This window comes from Herpailurus yagouaroundi, unplaced genomic scaffold, assembly GCF_014898765.1.
Source record: "Herpailurus yagouaroundi ecotype Mexico unplaced genomic scaffold, PumYag 139, whole genome shotgun sequence".
NCBI lineage: Eukaryota > Metazoa > Chordata > Mammalia > Carnivora > Felidae > Herpailurus > Herpailurus yagouaroundi.
In genome coordinates, this window is record NW_024412394.1 from 36,286,143 (window position 1) to 36,306,626 (window position 20,484).

The following is a 20,484-nucleotide window of genomic DNA, read 5'->3' on the forward strand; positions in this document are numbered from 1 at the left end:
ACTTTCCCAGAGAAAATGGCCAACTTACATCAAGAATATACTTCCTCCCCACCCCCCCCCCACACACATGCACACACGCACGCACACACACACGTACACACACCAGTTGAGTATCTGGAAGATGAATTAATGACAGTGGCTGATAGAATAATAGTAAGATAAACATATCATAGAAGGAATGGACATGTTAAATCACTATATTGTACACCTGAAACATAACACTGTATGTTAACTATACTAGAATTAAAATTTTAAACTTAGATAATAAATAAAAACATTTTTAAAATTTTTAAATAGAGTGCCTGGGTGGCTCAATTGGTTAAGCGTCCAACTCTTGATTGCAGCTCAGGTCATGATCTCAAGGTCTGTGACTTAGAGCCCCACGTAGGGCTCTGTGCTACCACATGGAGGCTGCTTAGGATTCTCTCCCTCTCTGTCTCTGCCCCTTCCCTGTTCTTCCTCTTTCTCTCTCTCTGTCTCTCTCTCTCTCAAAATAAATAAAAACATTAATTTTTTTTTAATTTTTCAAAAATTAAAAACTTAATTGAAAAATAAAATAACACAATAAATTTGAAAATAAAAGGAATGGACATGAAGGTAGAAGACGGGCAGAAAATAAATAAAAAGCAATCTGGAAATCCACAAATATTCAAAAAAAATTGTACTAAGAAACAAAATGACCCAATAAGTTCAGTTACACAGTCATGTAATGTTGTTTCTCAATTATCAAGGAAGCATGATCACAACTTACGGGTAGTTTCTTGAGCAGTCACCGGGGGAGACTCCCCTTCATCATATACTGCAGAAACCCCTACTGTGTACAGGGTTTGTGAGAGCAGGTCTTTGAGAGGGGTGCTGGTCCTTGACCTGTCTACTTCTACCTGTAATAGAGCAGTGGAACTATTTTTACAAAGAGTATAGTTTTAACATTTCTGTTGTTTACTGTACCTCTTAGCAAAAGAGCATAAGAATTGTGCTACAAAAAATAGCAATGGTTTCTAATATGCAAAAGAGTCCAGGAACCAGAGACAGTTTAAATGCTTCCAATGTGGAAAAATATATTGACACTAGGGTTTGGTAAATAATGACTCTCTACAGATTCAAGCAACCTAACCATTTTGCAACGACAGTTTCTCTGTTTCCTTTTGTATCACTGCCTTACTTCTTTCAGAAATGTTCTCCTGTGCATTACCTCATTTGTTATGCACAAGAATCCTGTGAGGCCCACTGGTCATTGTGCCTCTTTTGAAATTGAAACCTAGAATGAAATGAATGTGTGCACATGTATAAATTAGCTTTAGTATAATCCAAATGACCAGCACAGTCAACAAGTGAGTGCTTACGGAAACTATTTCTATCTACCAAAAATGTCATTAATGTGCCCCCAAGCACACATAAGTTTTAAGCCCATTCTCTAGTGAAGGCCCTCAGTTTGCTCCCACCTTGAATCAGGTTGTCATCGAAACAGATCTCTGCCCCAACATCATTTCAAAAACGCTCACCGCCAAAGGGACCCTCCTCTAAGAATACATTTACCCTTTCTCTCAGTCGTGCTGCATTGCCCTATCTTCCTACTATCTGATGAACTCCCCTCTTCTTTCCTGGATCCTTTGCTAGCTTTTATTTTTAGAAACATTATTATGATATTTTTAGTAATTTATAGAATGCAGAGTACCATAAAAGGCATCTTAATGAGAAGGAAGTACCAACTACATTCTACGACTCTATCCATTAAGGGATAATGATTTTGAGATCAATATCACACAACAAAACATTTCCAAACTAAATGCAACACAGTCCAATATATCATCAAGTATTCAAAAAATGTTTTATTAATATAACAAATTTTCAATACTGTATTAATAAGGTTACAAGTATTCAAACATGCTATTCTCTATACTAATTTGGGTTCTTTTATTAAACCTACAGAAAACAAATATTTCCAAATCCATTCCAGTCTTCAACTTACCTCTTTGACATCCTCTTCTGGTGTTTTGTAGCGAACGATATATTTACGCACTTTTCCAGGCACGGGTTCCCAAAACACATTCATGGTGCTGTGAGTCACATCTCTGAGTCTCAGATCTCGAGGTTTGGGTAAAGGCACTGGAGACGCATGAGAAATGAGATTTTGATGTGGCTCTCACCACAGAATTCCAATGCATTTACACACGTTTTCAAGGAGTTGTTTGCAGAAAACTTAACAGTGTGCAGCAAAATAACTTTGAAAAATAGCTATGCTGATAAACATACTATGATTCTACTAGGTAGAGCTCAATTTTTCTTAGTAAGGATCTTTAAAAATATGATAAATTTAAATTTTTATTATAATTATAATTTCTCTTTTATATGCAGACTTCCTTCCATACTATTTTAATAAGATCTTACTTGCTATTCAGCTATAATATATCATAATTCAGCATAAATGTGCAGCTTGTGTTTATCAGATATTTAAATCAGTTAGGATAGAAAACAAAATAGAAAGAGTTATGGTCCCTTAAAAGAAAATGATAGAAAAACAAATGGTTATGAGAATGAAGAATGAAGATGGGCCAAAATTAAGCACCCGGTAAGCTGGTAAGAAAATCCACAGAAGCATGAATGGTTACAAGAAAATCCAAATGACAAACTTTTTGCCAAGTCAAACAAAACCTTACCTTAAAAAGAACATGGCTAAGGATAACCAACAAAGAATATATTAGACAGATCTCACTTTCTAGCTGCCCGTTGACCAATTTCCTTTGTCTCTCATTTCAACTCTGTACATCCTTCCTCCTGAACGTCACCCTCCACTTCCATGTTTCTGCACCTTTTTCCCTTCAATGTTTTTGTCTCTCTGCATCTCTGTGTCCTCCCTTCCTCCACTGTTGTATTCCAGTTCCATATCAAATCCATGACCACACTCGCCTTTCATGCCATTATGACTCTTCCATCTTCTCTCCAGACACTCTGAGAACACCTATCTCCAATCCCTAGCTGGCTTCCCACTCTTTCCATCTGCCACTACCTCATTTCTACAAAACCACCACCAGCTCTACACAGGGTCTAGTATATAAAAAATGATTATTTGTTGTCAGTGAATTTATACTGTCCCACCCTTCAAGGGCTCTTTCTCTTTTCTGCCTTATCATGCTTCTGTATCACTTCCCCTCCCCCTTGAAGTTTCCTTCTAACTTCTTAATTTCCTTAGAAACGTGGGCTGAGACTCAAATTTAAACCTAGTCATCTATTCCAATATGACCACCTCAACAAGCATGAAACAAAAGTTCTAGCCAGGAAAGGCAAGGGTCCTAAGTGCAATCATTGTCCTTTTCAAGAAAAAGCACCTGAATGCCAATGAAACAAACCAAAAACACAAAAGGGACTGATCAATAACTCAAGAAAAGTGCAAACCACAAAGGAGTCCACATGCTTTACACTACACCTTTTATTATCTATTGGTGCATTCCCAATACCTAGCAAAGTGACTGAAGTACCACAGATGATCAATAAATATGTTTTTGGATTGAGTAAACTGATTAGCTCACGTAATTGAAACAGACTTATCTACATGTGCCATAAAGTTTCTACTTCAGCAAGAACTTGAAACATCTTAATCTTAAGTCTAGAATCTTCCTCCAAAATTACACTCACCCGACATTCCCTTCTCACCAGTGCTATATATCATACTTAAATATACCATTATTTTATATTCTATGCCCTCATTGACACTTGGCCAAAACTACTTGTAAGACACCCACCACTGATTGTTAAGAAACATCCTCAGTATCAACTACGTTAAATGTGAAAAAAAAGTACATCCTAGAATCAATTTAAGATGCTGCCATAAGTCTAGAATTAACTTTAATTCTCAATTGTGATTCCCATAAGGAATAACCCTGTAATTTATGCACAAATTATTCAAGTATTGATAGTGTCATTGGGTGGAAGAAAAATCCTAATGAACATTACATCAACAGCAATAAAGAAAGAATAAAAACTGGTAATATCTTACAGGTGACTTCCCGAGCAGTGACAGGTTCACTAGTGAGGTCGTGCAAGGCAGCCTGCACTGTGACTGCATACTCAGTGTTGGGAAAAAGATCAGTCAGCTGCACGTCGTTCACTGTTGGCCCCACACGCATCTGCATATGGACATGCCAAAGGGAAATAAGACATTCAAATCAAACATTTCCATTTACTGGGGCTAGCCAATTATGGCCTATTTGTAACCACTAGATTATAAAACACAACGTTTATTTTTCATTTCTCTGAACAGAATTTCCTTTCATGCCAATGTTTTTTAAAAATGTGTCAAAGGTCACAAATCTAATTTTCTATTTTTCCATTTTGCATGTAGTTATAAATAAGTTCATAAGCAACTGCAGTTTAATGCAGTCTCTAAAACTATAAAGTCTCAGGAAGACCCAATGATAAAGAAACAAATGTCTCCCACCTCTTTCGGTTTTGCTGGTTCTGTGGCATTGGTGGGTTCGTATGTCACGGTGTAGCCAGTAGCCCCTCCCACTGGCTGCCACTGCACATGCATGCTGGTAGGGCTAATATCATAAATATTCATGCTGACCACGGGGACTGGTACTGTTGGAATGTAAAGGCAGACATCAGTCTAATTCCTGTCAATCTACTCATTTTTAATTGTTGACTCCTATTTAATAATTGGTATTATATATGCTAAATAGAGAATGGGTTGCTGCAAGAAGTCAATGAGGGTCAATATAATTCTTTCCTCTCTCCTGAAAAACCTAATCTCATTGTTCATTGCCACCTCATACTCAGGACAGCAAGTTACAACTATTTTATAAAAAAAGAAAGTTTAAATTTCAACTGGCATTCCAATGAGTCCATATGGAAGTGAAAATAGATAACAACTTCCTGAAATATCAATCTCTTTTTCTGGAATATCTTTAAGTTGTCTCTTTTCAGACTTCAATCATAAAATTTCATACATAAGTAACAAGTACAGTATTTTATTTCATCATTGATTAAAGAAAAATTAAGTGAGAGTGCCATACATTAATAACTGAAACTTAGGGGATTCGTGGACTTCTGGACCCAGGCCCATGAGGCACAGTAAAAGATTTTCAGTTTCCTCTTCATTTAATACCCATATAGCTTTCTATATACTGTCCAAATATTGAGTTTAAAGTTTCAAGAAAATATCAGATTAATCCTGCCCATTATGAAATACATTATTTCCCAGTTCCTATGATCTAATATGAAGGATAGTAAGAGAAGAGATGGAGGACAGGTTCAAGATGGTAACAAAAGAAGACTCTGAAATCACCTCTTCCCATGGATGTGAAAAATTTATAGCCACATATGAAATAATTTCCTCTGAAACAGAAAGACCTGAGAACTAGAGGAATAGTACCTTCCACAACAAAGAGAAAAGAGCCATATCAGGGCAGGTAGGAGAGGTAGGAGAAATATGAAAGTAATGATTTCACTGGAAAAAGTAAATATATAGCAAAGATAGTAGATCAATCACCAATAAGGCAAGTATGAAGGTCAAAAGACAAAAGTAGTAAAGTTAACTAAAATTATAATAATTACCTAAAGGATGCATAAAATAAAAGATGCAAAATGTATCATCAAAAATATAAAACGTGGGGTGCCAGGGTGGCTCAGCATCCGACTTCAGGTCATGATCTCATGGTTTGTGAATTCAAGCCCCACATCCAGCTCTCTGCTATCAGCACAAAGCCCGCTTTGGATCCTCTGTCCCCCTGTCTCTCTCTCTCTACCCCTCCTCCACCCACACTCTCTCTCTCTCTCTCAAAAATAAATATTTAAAAAAATCTTCTTACATAAAACATCATTTCTTTAAAAATATGAAAAATGGGAGATAAAAATGTAAAATTTGGGAATGTGTTCAAATTTAAGTTGCTATCAACTTAAGAGACTATCATATGCATAGGATGCTACATATGAATCTCACAGTAACCACAAAGAAAAACTAATACTAATAAATATAAAAGAAAATAGGAAAGAAATCTAAACATAACACTAAAGAAAGCCAGGAAACCACAAGAGGAGAGAAAAAGAGAAGAAAAAGGACAAAGAAGAACTTCAAAAACAACCAGAAAACAACAAAATGGAAATAAGTACATACGTATTGATTATTTCTTCAAATATAAATGGACTAAATTTACCAATCAAAAGACAGAGTGGATAAATAGATTTAAAAAAAAAAAAAAAAGGACTGTCTATATGCTACCTACAAAAGACTCATTTCAGAAATAAGGACACATGCAGACTGAATGTGAAGGGATGCCAAACAATATTCTATGCAAATGGAAATGAAAAGAAAGCTGATGTAGCTATACTCATATCAGACAAAATAGACTTTAAAATAAATACTGTACTAAAAGACAAAGGGGGCACCACATAATGATAAAAAGATCAACCCAGGCAGAAGATACAACATTAAAAATAAAAGTTTATTTATAAATACCCAACACAGGAGCACCAAAGTATATAAAACAAATATTTAAAAACCTAAAAGGGGAGATTGAAAGCAAAAAAATAATAGTAGGAGACTTTAAAACCCTACTTACAGCAATGAATAGGTCATGAGACAGAACATCAATAAGGCAATATTGGTCTTAAATGACACATTAGGTCACATGGCCATAATAGATATATGCAGAACATTCTATCCAAAAGCAGTAGAATGCACATGCTTCTAAAGTGCACATGGAACATTCTCCAAGATAGATCACATGTTGGGTCACAAAATAAGTCTCAATAAATTTAAGAAGACTAAAATTGTATCAAGCATCTTCTCTGACAAAAATGGTAAGAAACTAAAATCAATTACAATGACAAAACTGGAAAAAACACAAAAACATGAAAACAAATAACATGTAACTGAACAACCATGAGGTCATCAAAGAAAGCAAAGGAGATATCAGAAAATACTTAGAAAAAAATAAAAGAGAAATAGCATACCAAAATCTATGAGATTCAGCAAAAGCAGTTCTCAGAGGGAAGTTCATAGCAATATAGGTTTATGTCAAGAAGCAAGAAAAATCTCAAATAAACAATCTAACTTTACACCTAAAGAAACTAGAAAAAGAAAAATAAATTGAGCCCAAAGTTAGAAGGAAGGAAGTAATAAACATCAGAGGCAGAAATAAATTAAATAGAGACTAAGGAAATAGAAAAGATCAATGAAACTAAGAGCTGGTTCTTTGAAAAAGATAAACAAAATAAAAAAAAAAAACCCTTAGTTAAACAAACAAAGAAAAAAAAGGACTCAAAATCAGAAATGAGAGAAAAGTTACAACTGATGTCATGGTGGGAAGGGGGGGAAGATCATAAGACACTACATAGGAATGCCTGGGTGGCTCAGTCAGTTAAGTGTCTGACCCTTGATTTCAGCTCAGGTCATGATCTCACGGTTGTGAAATCAAGCCCCATGAATGGCTCTGTACGCAGCATGGAGTCTACTTGGGAGTCTCTTTCTCTCCCTCTCTCTCTCTCTCCCTCTCTCTCTCTCTCTCTCTCTCTGTCGGCCCCTCCCCCACTTGTTTTCTCCCTCTCTCTCTCTCTCTCTCTCAAAATAAATAAACATTTTTTTAAAAGACCTACTACAAAAAACAATATGCCAACAAACTAGACAGCCTAGAAGAAAAGGATAAATTCTTAGAAACATACAATCTCCCAAGACTGAATCAGGAAGAAATAGAAAACCTGAGTAAAGTGATTACTAGCAAGAAGATTGAATCAGAAATCAAAAACTCCCAGCAAACAAAAGTTCAAGACCAAACAGCTTCACTGGTGAAATCTTCCAAACAGTCAAGGAGATTTAAAACGTAACCTTGTCAAACTCTTCCAAAAATTAAAGAGGAGGGAATGCTTCCAAACACATTTTATGAGGCCAACATTACCCTGACATAAAAACCAGACAAGGATGCCACACAAAAAGAGAGAAAATTATGGGTCAATATCCTTGACAAACATAGATGTAAAAATCCTCAACAACATATTAGCAAACCAGATTCAACAATACATTAAAAGCATTATACATTATGATCAAGTGGGATTTATTCCAGGGATGAAGAATGGTTCAAATTCACAAACCAATCAATGTTATATACAACATTAACAAAATGAAGGATAAAAATCATATGATCATCTCAACAGATGCAGAAAAAGCATTCAATAAAATTCAACACCCATTTATGATTTTAAAAAAACTCTCAACAAAGTGGCAATAGAGGAAATTTACCTCAATATAATAAAGTCCGTATATGACAAACCCACAGCCAACATCACATTCAATGGGAAAAAGCTGAAAGCTTTTCCTCCAAGTTCAAGAACAAGACAAGCATGCCCACTCTCACCACTAATTCAACATAGTATTGGAAGTCCTAAATATAGCAACTAGGCAAGGGGGAAAAAAGGTATTCAAATCAGAAAGGAAGAAGTAAAACTATCACTATTTGCAAATGACATGTTACTATATAGAGAAAACCCTAAAGATGCCACCAAAAACTGTTAGACCTAATAAATGAATTCACAGGACATAAAATCAATATACAGATATCCATCGTATTTCCATACACTAATAACAAACTATCAAAAAGACAAATTAAAAAAATAACCTCATTTGTAATTGCATAAAAAAGAATAAAATATCTAGTAATAAATTTAACCAAAGAGGTGAAAGACCTATTCACTGAAAACTAATAAAACCTAATAAAAGAAATTGAAGATACACAAAGACATGGAAAGACATACTATGCTCATAGATTGGAAGAATTTATACTGTCAAAATGTCCAGACTATCCATAAAAATCTACAGATTCAATGCAATCCCTATCAAAGTTACAATGGCATATTTCACAAAACTAGAACAAATAATTCTAAAATGTATGTGAAACCGCAAAAGGTGCTGAATAGCCAAAGCAATCACAGGGAAAGAAGAACAAAGTTGTGGGGTGCCTGGGTGGCTCAGTCGGTTAAGCGTCCGACTTCGGCTCAAGTCACGATCTCGTGACTTGTGTGTTCAGGCCCCATATCGGGCTCTGTGCTGACAGCTCGGAGCCTGGAGCCTGCTTCAGATTCTGTGTCTCTCCATCTCTCGGCCCCTCCCCCACTCATGCTCTGTGTCTCTGTCTCTCAGTAATAAATAATGTTAAAAAATTTTTTAAAAAAGAACAAAGTTGAAAGTATCACAGTCCCTGATTTCAAACTATATTACAAAGTTATAGTAATTAAAACAGTATGGTATGGGCAAAAAAAACCACACATATCAATAGAACAGAATTGAGAGTCCAGAAATTAACCTGCACATATATGGACAATTAATTTATGACAGAGGAACCATTGTATGTACAATGGAATAAAAACAGTATCTTCAATAAATGGTGCTGGGAAACTGGTCAGCCACATACAAAAGAATGAAACTTAGATCACTCTCATACACCATACACAAAAGTTAGCTCAAAATGGATTAAAGACTTGAATGTAAAACCTGAAACTATAAAAATCCTAGAACCAAAACATAGATGGTAAGCTCCTTGACATCAGTCTTGGTAATGTTTTTTTTATTTTAATTTTTTTAACGTTTATTTATTTTTGAGAGAGAGACAGAGTGTGAGCAGGGGAGGGGCAGAGAGAGAGGGAGACATAGAATCTGAAGCAGGCTCCAGGCTCTGAGCTGTCAGCACAGAGCCCAATGTGGGGCTCAAACTCATGAACTGTGAAATCATGACCTGAGCTGAAGTCAGACACTTAACCAACTGAGCCACGCAGCTGCCCCAGTCATGGTAATGCTTTTGTGGCTGAGACTCCAAAGGCAAGGGAAACAAAAATAAAAATAGACAAATGAGACCACATCAAACTAAAAAGCTTCTGCACAGCAAAGGAAAATGTCATCAAAACAAAAAGCAACCCACTGGATAGAAGAAGATATTTGCAAATCAAAACTCCAATAAGGAGTTAATATTCAAAATGTATAAAAAACTCATACAACACAACAACAACAAGAACAACAAAACAAAGAACCCAATTAAAAAATGAGCAGAGGATGTGAATAGACATTTTTCCAAAGAAGACATACAGATGGCTAACAGGCACATGCAACGATGTTCAACATCACTGATTATTAGGAAAACACAATTCAAAACTATAATGAGAGGTATCACTTCATATATGTTAGAATCATTATTATCAAAAAGATATGAAATAACAAGTGCTGGCAAGGATGTGGAGTAAAGGGAACCCTGATACACTATTGGTGGGATTGCAAATTGGTGTGGTCACTATGGAGAACAGTATGGAGATTCTGCAAAAAAATTAAGAATAGATACCATAAGATTCAGCTATTCCACTACTGGCTATTTATTCAAAGAGTACAAACCACTAATTCAAAAGATATATGCAACTCTATGTTCACTGAAGCATTATATAATGCTTATATTATATAATGTCATATTATAATGACCAAGATATAGAAACAACCTCTCTGTGTGCTGGTGGATAAATGGGTAAAGAAGAAGTGATATATAATGAAATATATAGAAGTATATATAAAGTGGAATACTGCTCAGCCATAAAAAAGAATTAAATCTTGCCATTAGTGACAACAAGAATGGGCCTTGAGGGTATTATGCTAAGTGAAATAGGTTAAGAGAAAGAGAAATACCACATGACTTCACTCATACGTGGAGTCTAAAAACAAACAAAATCCAAACAAACAAAACCAAATCCATATACGGAGAACATATCACTAGTTACCAGAGGGGAACAGGGTTGGAGGGTAGGTGAAAGGGATAAAGAGGATCAAGTGTAGAGTGATGGATGGTAATAGACTTTTGAGGGTGATCACTTTGTAGTGTATACAGATGTCAGCTTACAATGTTGTACACCTAAACCTTATACAATAAAGAGAGGGGGAAGAGATAAAGACTTAAGGAACTGAACAGTAAGTAGAGTCAATTCTTGTCTTAGAGAGAGTGATGCCCACTCCTTCATCTTATTACTGGCCTCCCTTCCCCTGGAGTCCAGCCAAGAAGGTGGGAAAAGGAAAGAGTTCTTTCATTCGGCCTCAGAAACCTTACCAGGAATAGGAGCAAGGAACAACTCTGCCAGAAGCTCTACTCAAAGTCAAAGCCATTAGAACTTCTCTAATAAAGGCCAGGATGAAAAGGCCAGGAAAAAAGGGTTGATGTCATTGACAGCAGGAAGATCTGGCTACATGCAAAACTGAATAGGTCATCTCTGCACAGCTCCTCTTCCTAATCTTTGTCCCACTCCCCACATGACACCTTTCTTAAGTGAATAACTATATGAAAGGTAAGTGAGCCCTCTCCGTTATCTATGGCCATGACTACCCATTCTACCAGTGGAGTCCCATGATTGCAAGAACAGCCAGTAAGCACAGATGAGTATTTATTGAGCACCTGTACAAAGAACACACTTAATAAATATTTGTTGAATGGATATTGAACAATGGAATGATATGTAAGGCTGCCAAAAATCCCACATAGACTGCCACCTATTCATCTTAAAAAACAAAATAATGAGAAGATTTTTTTTTAATCTGACTTACAAGTTTTTTCTGTGCCCTTCAGAGGCTCACTATATTCATCTTCTACCACAGAATACACATTAACAACATACTCCGTTTCAGGCTTCAGATCTTTCAGTACTGTGCTACTTTCCAGCCGGCTCACATAAAACTAGGGGAAAAAAATTTAAAAAATAATAGCAACTTATGCTGTAATCACTTCCTTCTTTTCTACGACCATTACAAAGTAAGTTAACTGCAATGAGCTTAGAAATTATATTTCGATGAAACCATTGTCTTTTGCTTTTGGAAATTACCAGATTACAATGAGATCTTAGACAATTCATATCATTTATTCTCCCAGCTGTTGTTTCCTTATTTATTTGTAAAATGAGTGGGTAAAACTAGATCATCTTTAGTGTTTCCTTCCACCTCAAGGATTCTACTATAAACTCACAAATAAATCAAGCATCCTTTGATTAAAAATCATATTGATATTCTGCAATTCTTAGAAACCATGAGAATTTAAGCAAAGCTCTTTTCCTTTAATTAAGCCCAAATGGAAGTGTTTGCCTAGCAAGGAATAGAAAGCACCACTGTTGATTCAGTTCTGCCGCTCTCTACATCTTTCTTGCTCCACACCCAACATTTTTTGAACCTTAATGTGAAGGACTCAATCTCAGTATCAGGAAGGAGTGGGCTGTAGATGTTGTCTACTCACTTCTTGACGTTTCCCTCCAGAAACGGGATAGTATTCCACCTTATACCTGTCCACGCTGTCAGCAGGAGGTGTCCAGCTCACTCTAAGAGAACGATGGGTTCGCTCAGAAATAACTAGGTTAGAAGGTGCTTCCAGGTCACCTACACATGGAAGTAAAATGCATACGCTTTTATCATTATTATAGCAAGGTGATGAAATCTGAAATTAGATCGAAACAGTATTACTCCCCGTATTTCAAATTTGTACACACATCCTGATAAAAAGTAAATCAGTCTAGAGTCCCATTGCCCGTAAGACCTCCCTGGGTGGGCAAAGGATTTTTCAGTCCCTGAAGATTCAAGCCTGGGTTCATCTTTCATTAAAACCTGATCCCACTCTTTCTTGTGGCGCTACCTGTTTACCAATCACCTAGACTCTAAAACCTCTGAATTGTCCTTGATTACTTCCTCCTTTCCCTAACCTTATACATATAACTGATGAATAAGGATTTGGGTCCTGACAATTCCACTGTCTCTATCATTGTTGGACCACCCACATTCACCACCCTCATTATCATTTGATTATTTATATTCATGTCTTAATCTCCTTAACAATAAGTTATACTCTGTGTGGACAGAATTGGTTTCTCATTATGTTTAGTTCTCCTATAGGACCTAGTTCAGTGGTAAGAGAAGCTACCCACTTTCTTTCTCAAGAGAGAAGAAAAACAACCAAGTCTTTTAAAATTTGGGAATATCCTACTGCCTGTGATTGTGCTCTCTCTGGTTAAGGAAAGTGAAATGACCAATGAACAACAGAATGACTACAGACCAATATCTAGACGTAACATCAATGAAATAGAAATATTAAGTTCACAGTGATCATTAGAAAGATGTCCCAAATAATAATTTAAGGAGAATTAATTCAATGACTTCATTAGCATAGCAATCATTCTCCTATAAACTCTTTCAACTTTCTTTGTAAAGCTGGGGAAAGCATTTCCATTCTTAGTACTCTAACCTTTATTATAGTTGGGTCATAATCAAGCCTACAAAATTATCAAGCAATTTTACAGTCTGGGAAACTAGAATGAATGCAACTATTACACAGCTGATAAAAAATAAATAAAGGAAAACTGATAAAAGGTGTTTTCATCCCCACTCAAAGTTCTCTCCAACTAAATAAAACTACAACTCCCTCAGCTAACCCAGAGCCAGAAGCCTAAAAATTCTGGCTTCCTGGCTGGTCTATTTCTCCAGGGAAAAGGTCAGTCTGTTGTTCAAAATCCAAAAGGAAAATCTGCAAATGTTTGGAGAGAGAAACTCAAGGAAAAAAGTCAAATACATGTATTCTCAATACCCAAAGCATATGAACCACTTCTACCATATTAGTTGCTTATCTTCAAATAAGCTAGAAGTCATTTCTAATTCGTTGCCATCAGAAACAAATCTGAGAAAAAATCACGGACTAAACTAATGATTCTCAACTGAGGGCATTATTCTTCCCATCAGATATTTGGCAACATTCAAAGATATTTTTAGTTGTCACAACTCAGGGAATGCTACTGACATCCAGTAGGCAGAGCCAAGGGACGCTGCTAAACATGTCACAATACACAAAAGAGTCCCCTTTCCCCATACAAAAAATAATTATCTCTCCCAAATATCAACAGTGCTGAGGGCGAGAAGCCCTAGGCTAATCTTACCTGGACCTTTGACACTGTTACACAAGTTAATGGTGAGGTCATCTACAATCCTAGAGAGTGACTCAAAATCAGCCACGTTGTATGCATGAATATCATCAGGATCCGTCGCAATCATCTTTAACTCATCTTCATCAGCATTTTTAATGCCTTGCAAAAAAAAAAGGATACATCAAATTAAAAGCATTTGGATTTTCAATGTTAACTAGAATACACATATGATTTTCCTCAATAATAAAATGACTATCTCTGGCACAAAATAGAAACAAATAAAAAAATAATGTGAACTAAAGGCTATTCTGAATTGGCTTCTTCTAAATGCTTCTAGCACCAATTTCCCACCAAAAAGTGTCTCTTGAGTGTTTTCTCTGGAAAGTAAAATAATGGCTATCAAAAATAAACATGGTGCCACAGAAAAACAAACAGGGATTTTCCTGCATCCTACTAATAGTACATTTGTCCTCCTGACCCATTACTTTCTTCCAAGAAGCCATGTAGTTGCATCCCATTACAAGGGGAAAAGAAGAAAATGAGTTGACTTCTTGGCATATCTTTTTGATAAATTATGTGATAGGGAAAATATGTTTAATAAATTATGTGATAGGGAAAATATGTTTATGTGTTTATGCTTCAAAAATATTTTAACTACAAAAATAGCCTCAGCTTTTGTAACCCCAGGGGCACTGCTAGCCTTTCGAGCGCTTACCAATAGCAAACAACTCCACGCCTTCATCCTTGAGTTTCTTTGAAGGTGCCTCAACATCATCTTGTGATTTTCCGTCAGTGATGAGAACACCAATTTTTCGAGCTCGAGGCCTCATGCCAGCTTGGGTCTTGAAGCTCTGTTGACGAATGAAATTCAAAGCCATGCCTAGTGGGATTTTTAAAAGAGAATCAGTCGCATCATTACTCAGCCACAAGTTCTGACCAAAAGCAAGACCTAAAAGTGCACCAGGCTGTCCTTACTCACCTGTGAGAGTATTGCCTCCTTTGTATGGTAAGTTTGCCACTGCTTGCAACAAGCTCTTCTTGTCTCTGTGAGCATTTAACTGCCACTCTGTTCTGGGATCCCCACTGTACTGAGCAAGGGCTAAAATAACACCACTGGCATTAGCATATATAAAAAAGAAGGACAAAAATGTCTAAAGGTCTTCAATATTGCCAGACCTACCAATTTGTACTCTTTTGGGACCAATTTCAAAGACTTCCACAATGCGAGAAATGAAACTCCTCACGGTTCTAAAATTTGCCCGGCCAATGCTCCATGATCCATCCACCAGCAACACAATGTCTGCTTCTGCTCTGGTGAGACACTCCATTCCTGACATGGCAATCATGAGACAGGACAGAGTAAGGAGCAAATTCTTAGTAGAATGACTTCCTAGCCATGCCTCTGCCATCCCTGGATGCTCAGTGTTGCCTAGCTGCTTCAGTTCTGTAGCTTAGCTTGGTGATTTGGAGGTCAAGACTCCAAAAATATGTCAATATGATTCATTAACCTCAAATAACATTCATAAGGTTCACCAATCCCTCCAATGATATTTCAATGGCAAATATTTCCTTCATCTTTGACTCTTTCCTGGCTACAGTCATAGATGCTGGAGACTTAAATTAAACCATCATTGTATTTGAAAGGGCTTACAAACCCAAGAGCTGAAATAATTGAATGAGAATGTATAGCCATCTGGCGACAAGGCATTAATAATTTTAATAAAATTTTAATGTGATCTAAAAATTAGATGCAGCATTTTTTGGTAATATGTAATGGTCATTGGCAGACAAATACGAAATGAACTGATAAAATGTGTGAGCTAAAAAAGGTTTTAGTGAGCTTAAAACATCTAAAATAATTAAGCTTCAGGTAATTATTACATATATTATGAAGGATTAGACACATGAATCTTTATTAGACCTTTTGGAAGTAAAGATACCTTGTTCTAAAACCTGATAGCTACTATATTATTGAGTTGCTAGCTGTTTAACTTTATCATGTACTATGTAAAACAATCAGGTAAATACAGATGGTGAAGTCTGCACATTTAAAAAATCAAGAAAGAAGGAAGACAATTTAGAAAAGTATGCAAACAAATATACAAATTGAGAGCTTTAGAGACAACAAGCACAAACACTGATACAAAGCTAGGGTGCTTTGGAAAGAGGAAAATCCCAATATCCTCAGTGCACAAGCTACAAAATAAAAATATAAGTCAGTTAATATCATCATAACAGAAACAACAGAACATTCATACAAAACAGCAGGATTTGACACTTTGACTTATTTTGTCCACATCCACATTTTTTTAAATCCCCTCTTTTCTGGAAGCTTACATTACCAGCTATGACTTTTCCAACTTCTTGCCGTGGTAGCATCCGAGAAAATTAAATGATGCTCGTCACACTACAACGGCATCCTTTGCATATAGTACCTCCCATCAGGACTGAAGACTCCCAAATACCACTCCAAACACCTAAGCCTTTGCAAGCCTGCCCCTACTCTGCCCAGGTCTACTCCTTTTTATCAAATGATGGAAAACATTTAGAGGTAAATTCTATCCACTACTTCCACCTCTAAGAACGTTCAAAGCTAGCTTCATGCACATCAAAGCAATAACTGTGGCAGGAGCAGAAAAATCCAGAGAGCTGATGCGTCCATGTTGCTTACCAAGTCATGGCTGTCCACCTATTTATGTAACCGAACTCTGCTTGCTCAGCCCAAATAAATCATTTCTGCAACTACTTTAACAAAATAACATTGCATTTTAGTTATTAAAAAGAGAGAAAGTGTATGTAACCTACCCATTGCAAAACCTCAGCTTTAAATAATACAGTACTATGTAACCAATGCAAATGCTGACAAGACAGGCCTTAAAAAATACTGTCAAAGGTATGTTTAGCTAGCTGTTTGAAGATACGTTTTTAAGTGTGCAAATTATTTAAGCATATTGTAGTATAAAGTGTTTATATTTGCTTTTCACTGTGTGACTAACCTAACAGTTCACATTTGAAATAGCATCATAATATTAAGTTTTCCTGGGGAAATGTAACTCAGTTTCTTACCAGAGGATAAAATTGGCATGACAGTTGTATCAGAAAGGGTTGTCATTTCTTGTCCAACAAGGGGTGAACTCTCTCCTCCATCGAACATTCCAAAAACATTTACTTTATACGTGGTACCTGCCCTGAAATGTTAAAATATATAGTTCGTATGTAGAACTGGCTCAAGGGGTAGCACATTTTGCTTTGTTAAACACATTCATCTTGATTTTATAAACGTTCACTTACAGCAAGTTAAAAGGTACTGCTTCTAAGCAATGGGCTTTAAGAAAATAATTTAAATGCTGTATATTGCAAGGTAACATAAAGTACCTACACAATGCCTGGCACATAGCAACCTCAATAAATTTCATCCTCTCTAATCTGCTAAAAGTAAACAATGAGTATTTATATAGATTTCAATATCGTTGAATGAATGATTGAGACAAACAAACTTTCCAAAAGGCAATGCACAGTAGTCCATTCTTCCTACTGTGATGAATGTAGGGTGCTGTTCAAACTCAGACTTCCTTGTTTTCCACTGCACAGCCTGAAGCGAGACCTTTAATCAGCCCACCCTTTCCTGTTCCTGCCAGCTGGCACCAAGCACAAAGTCCTGCTTCTCTCTCCCATGGCCCACCCTGGAAGAGGATTCATATTCAGCATCTCAGTGTGAGTCACCTGGGCCTTTCCAGAAGGCACAAGAACCCCCACATTTCAACAGGCCTGGCTAGGGACAAGCTGCTTTTGGTGACATCGTGAAATATGAAAGTTAATTTTTTAAAAAGCAGGATGTTATTGAAAAGATGCCATTCCGAACCATTAAAATGTCACAAAAAACTCAGCTTGGCCTCTGAATCCTAACCTCATCTTCCGTAAGAACAAGACTAAGAAAGCAACTTCAGCTGATTTTAAGCACTCTGCTGGCAATCAGACACATAAGTGATTATCTGTGTAAGTCCTACTAATTTACATAAACTATTCGATCTTTTAACCATAACTGAATATAGTTCATTCTTACCTAAGTTCCTCCAAAACAACTGTATTGTCATATGGTCCAACCACTAACTCCCCCAGCCTTCTGTCATCCCCCGTAGGGTGGAAAGTGACTTTATAACCCTTTACTTCCCCAGGGGCAGGCTCCCAAGTCACTCGGAAGCTTGACATGGTTGGGTCAGATGTTTTGAGGTTTCTGGGTGATTTAAAACGAGAAGCTGTAAAGATAAAAATGTTTTAAAATATTATCCATAAGACTAGGTTTGGGGTTTTTTGTTACCCCCTGCAATAAGAAATCAGATTAGCGATATCTAAGTGATGTACATGGGAATCATCGCAAACACAACACTTCAAATTGTATATTTATAAAATGTGGTAGCACCAGACATAACATCCAATAAAAATCTTGATAACGAAGTGCTACCCAAGTGGATATATAAATAATTCTCACCATTCATAAGATCATATTAGCATTAGAACATTAATATGAAGAATCATTTTACCAGGATTAGTATGCTAATCAGGATCCCATCTGATTATTATAATCTAATTTACTATGGAATTAATTTTAGGCACTAACAAATAAAGTAGATGTATTAAAGCCTTCCTTTAATATATTATACTCTTGCCCCCCCTCCAAAAAAAAATTGTTTTATACCTGTTGTTCCTGATCCTTGCCTAAGCTTTCCTTCTCCAGTCTTGTATATTGGAAGAACTGTAATGTCATATGTGGTCTGGGGCTGAAGTCGTTTTAACACTGTTGAGGTGACTGTGGGTGGCACTTTAGCAACCATTTGTCTCCCTCCCCCACGGGGGCGATACACAACACGGTAGTTGATGACTTTCCCAGGTGCTGCTTTCCAGGTAACTCTCATTGTGTTTTCTGTTTCTTCATCCACTTTCAAGGTTTTTGAATCTGGGGATACTGTGGGATAAAAGGAGATTGCAATGTATACTGTGTTGAAAGAAAATATACATGTCTTCTTTCCCATTTATGTGAAAAGAAACTATGGTTTCTTAAATATGTACAGTATTCTTTTGCTTAGCAATGTGATCTCTCAAATTCATGATGGCGTGTGAGCCTAATCTCAGTGAGATCACGGTAAGATGTTTTCTCTTTATCTAGCTAATAACTGAAAAGTGGAAGTTCATATTGCACGGATTTCCTTTTGCATTCTAGAGACTTTAGTAAAGAAAACATCCATTTCCGGAGATGAGCTTTAGAATTTTTATTATATTTCCATCCGTAAAGAATTCCAGTAGCAATCATGCTGTGGAGAATACTAAAAATCATGAATGCAGGGTCAGAAATATTATTTGGGTCTTTTCAGTAAAAAGTATGGTCCATAAATGATTAGCCAGAGTTGACTATAGTTAACCCCATTTTTGTGACTGCCACTGACATGAACACAAAAAGAATAGGAAACTCGAACACATAAAAATATCTCCAGGGTTCTAAAAACAAACTGGTATACACTGAGTGTTTTAGGGAACACTATGTAAAAAGTGTTTGATAAATATATAATCAATGTTTTTTATTAAATTATCTTTTACTAATATTTCACAATTATTAATAACTATATCAGTATCAGAAACAGATCGCTAAACATCCACAAAAAGCCAACACACATCCCTTTTCTTTTACAAAGTTAAAGCATATAAGCAAGATCATTTCACTCAGTTCAATAATCTTAGCATTCAAAGATCATAAGCAATTTCTACACGAAGACACTAAAGTAAAGGAAACAGTGCAAAGAATCTTTCTTGATCCTAAGAGAAATTTTCATGTAAAGAATCTTTCTTGATCCTATGAGAAATTTTCGTGTTCAAACAGGCAAGGGCCACTTGTAACAACTAAAAAATCTAAATAAACTAAATATGTATATTGAACAAAATTTTTCAAACATTGGATATCAGGCAAGGTAGGACAGTGATCCCTGAGAGATAAAAACAAACGGGAGTGAGATTTATGATTATCCTGGCTTATTGCTTAGACAGAATTTCCAGCCCCAGCTCAGGAAGAGGGAAAGCAGATGGAGCCTGATGATCTCACTTAGATCTCACTTAGAGGAGATGGTTTTGTGCGTTAGGGGAGGCCAAGGCATCTAGAATTGGGGAGCAGAGTACTGAAGAGGAGATGGTGTAACAGAGGGAAAAGCTCCAGAAATCTGCAAGCGGTCCTCCTGGAATCTTCAGCCCAGTGCTAATCAGTGCATATGTATGAGGAAACCACCCAAAGCTAGGGAAAGAACTACTCAAAAGCAGCAGAAGGAACAATTATTTCCTAGAGTTCATGCAGTCCCCCAGTGATGCCCCATTAATGGGGCAAAATTATCCCTAAACTAAGGGATTCTCTGGTCTGGTTGTAACAGAACTTAAATGGAAGCTTGAGAAAGATTAAACTACTCCAAATAACTTAACTGAATCCCAGAGCAAAGGTTAAAGATATTTATAAGAATGTAAAAATATCTCGCACCCAACAAAGTAAAATTCACAAAGTCTGGCATCTCATAAAAATTACCAGACATGCAAAGA

General features: G+C 36.5%; 1 protein-coding gene across 5 annotated transcripts in view; it reads right to left on the reverse strand.

The window, feature by feature from the left end:
• The window catches only part of COL12A1 (collagen type XII alpha 1 chain), a 116,247-nt gene that overhangs the window by 55,003 nt on the left and 40,760 nt on the right, over positions 1 to 20,484 (reverse strand). For 4 of the 5 annotated variants that reach the window (XM_040473970.1, XM_040473968.1, XM_040473969.1 and 1 more), the window contains exons 15-27: positions 18,608 to 18,874; positions 17,975 to 18,167; positions 16,978 to 17,099; positions 15,092 to 15,241; positions 14,891 to 15,010; positions 14,627 to 14,791; positions 13,924 to 14,070; positions 12,240 to 12,379; positions 11,561 to 11,690; positions 4,436 to 4,578; positions 3,995 to 4,124; positions 1,970 to 2,106; positions 752 to 881 (exon numbers count right to left, since the gene is read on the reverse strand). In XM_040473970.1, the coding sequence (XP_040329904.1) occupies positions 752 to 881; positions 1,970 to 2,106; positions 3,995 to 4,124; positions 4,436 to 4,578; positions 11,561 to 11,690; positions 12,240 to 12,379; positions 13,924 to 14,070; positions 14,627 to 14,791; positions 14,891 to 15,010; positions 15,092 to 15,241; positions 16,978 to 17,099; positions 17,975 to 18,167; positions 18,608 to 18,874 (1,974 nt within the window). The remainder of the gene's footprint in view (positions 1 to 751; positions 882 to 1,969; positions 2,107 to 3,994; positions 4,125 to 4,435; positions 4,579 to 11,560; positions 11,691 to 12,239; positions 12,380 to 13,923; positions 14,071 to 14,626; positions 14,792 to 14,890; positions 15,011 to 15,091; positions 15,242 to 16,977; positions 17,100 to 17,974; positions 18,168 to 18,607; positions 18,875 to 20,484) is intronic. The other variant, XM_040473972.1, reaches the window with a different exon arrangement.